Source organism: Arachis ipaensis, chromosome B07 (genome assembly GCF_000816755.2).
Source record: "Arachis ipaensis cultivar K30076 chromosome B07, Araip1.1, whole genome shotgun sequence".
In the NCBI taxonomy this organism is placed as follows: domain Eukaryota; kingdom Viridiplantae; phylum Streptophyta; class Magnoliopsida; order Fabales; family Fabaceae; genus Arachis; species Arachis ipaensis.
In genome coordinates this window covers 84,956,327-84,958,113 of record NC_029791.2, presented here as the reverse complement: position 1 = coordinate 84,958,113, position 1,787 = coordinate 84,956,327, and the positions used below count along the sequence as shown (strand labels likewise).

The 1,787-nt window shown below is 36.0% G+C and overlaps 1 protein-coding gene across 1 annotated transcript in view; it reads right to left on the bottom strand.

Moving 5' to 3' along the window:
• The window catches only part of LOC110264669, a 6,844-nt gene continuing 5,433 nt past the window's right edge, over positions 377-1,787 (bottom strand). Inside the window, exon 2 of the mRNA XM_021106753.1 lies at positions 377-481. Coding sequence (XP_020962412.1) covers positions 392-481 — 90 coding nt within the window. The 3' untranslated portion in view covers positions 377-391. The remainder of the gene's footprint in view (positions 482-1,787) is intronic.

Sequence of the window (1,787 nt, the reverse complement as noted above, 5' to 3'; positions counted from 1 at the left end):
TAAGGCAGATACAATCACTAATTGCACCATATCTCACATCAATATCCATATGTAATAATTCCAATAATAAACTGTAGTTTTCGGAAAGCGCCCCTACCTCAAAACGCAAATTCCATAACTCAAACGCGTCACAGTGTCCTTTCCGCCTCAACCCGAAATCAACAATCAAAATCCCGGTTCCGCGTGTCTTTCTCAAAAGTAGAAACAACCTCAACGCCACAAGTAAACTCGGGTTCTAACTCCTAGAACCATCAACAGCACAATTACTTTATTACACGGAACAGAACACTAACGCAGAGCTCTCGAAACAGGAATACTTACTGAAACTAAGAAAGAACGGCTGAATCGAACCACAGTGCCCTCTGAATCGGTTGGGCGGTAGCCCCGGCAGTCAGCCCCAAGTAGCAGCGGTGATCTGAACCACACGCAGCGACGATGAAGTTCCAGGAAACTCAACAGAAGGGAAACTCAACTTAAAAGCCTTACCGGCAATGGAGATTTTTTACAAATTACTTTTAATAAAATGTCCAAATCAAATAATTAGAAATAATATACTTACTTTCTTCATTTTTCCAAAATAGCAATAGTAATATTTAAAATATTACTTATCTAATCCAAATCGTATAAAATCCTTATTATTTCATAACTATCAACTTTATAATGCAAATATAGGAAATAACCCAATAATTATAAGATTGGATAATAAATCCTAATTATTTCAAATTCAATTAATCAAAACTTGCTCTAAATTTCTTTAATAAAGAAATTTTTGAAATTAAAGCTGTGGAAGTACTGAATTTGAAATTAGCTAATAATAGCCCTTTTTCAAAAGTTCTGGGTCTTACATCCTACCCACCTTATAAAAATTTTTTGCCCTCGAAAATTGATGCAAAACGAACGAATTTCTCATAACAGTTCACCCTTGAACACATTTAAGGAAGAAGCAAAAATATCTCAACATATAAACATATATACGGTTTTCAAATACTTGGATGGTCGTATGCATAAAGATACAAAGGCAGGAGTGTGATTGTAAAGCAAACGTTATAAGGTAGGCTCAATGCAAAAGATAACATGGGTCAATCATGTGATAGTAGGGCAAGGCATCAAAGGCTATAAAATAGGATGGAGTTAAAACGATGTGCTCAATATCCGCACACTAATCTTATATCAACCTCAAGGTTTCAACTTTCCAACTCCATCAACCACTTTACAATTCCATACTCGATCACAAGTCTGACAATCACAAACCTGTTCGCAAGGAACAAAACGCCCACAACTCATACGTTGCACACTTACCGCTTCAACTTCCGTATACACATATCACGTCTTAAAGAACTAATGCATCGCGTTACTACATCTACAAGTCGCACGTGATATCAAAACAATTCTCGAGTCTACTCAGAAGAATACGAGATCTTAGAAAGGAGAGACAAATGTCAAAGACAATACTCATAGATTTGAAAGAATATATCCAATTCCAGATAAACAAGGATGTTCAAGCAATGAAGTTTGCTAGACATGATTCAATTGACAACTTCAAAGATAACCCTTAGATCAAAGAAGTTCAATAGGATCAATAAGAAGAAAACCAGCGCATCGGTTTGAAACAAACTCAAGATGAGTCGAGGAAGCATGAGGTTTACAGAAGAGAATATTTCAAACCCAAGACAAAGCTCACAAAATTCAAGAGCACGATTAAAAGTACTTCTGAATACATTGTTCATAAAGGAACCAAAACTTGCGGAAAAACCACTTCGCAGTCTAAAAGAAAGGTTAAGTAACAA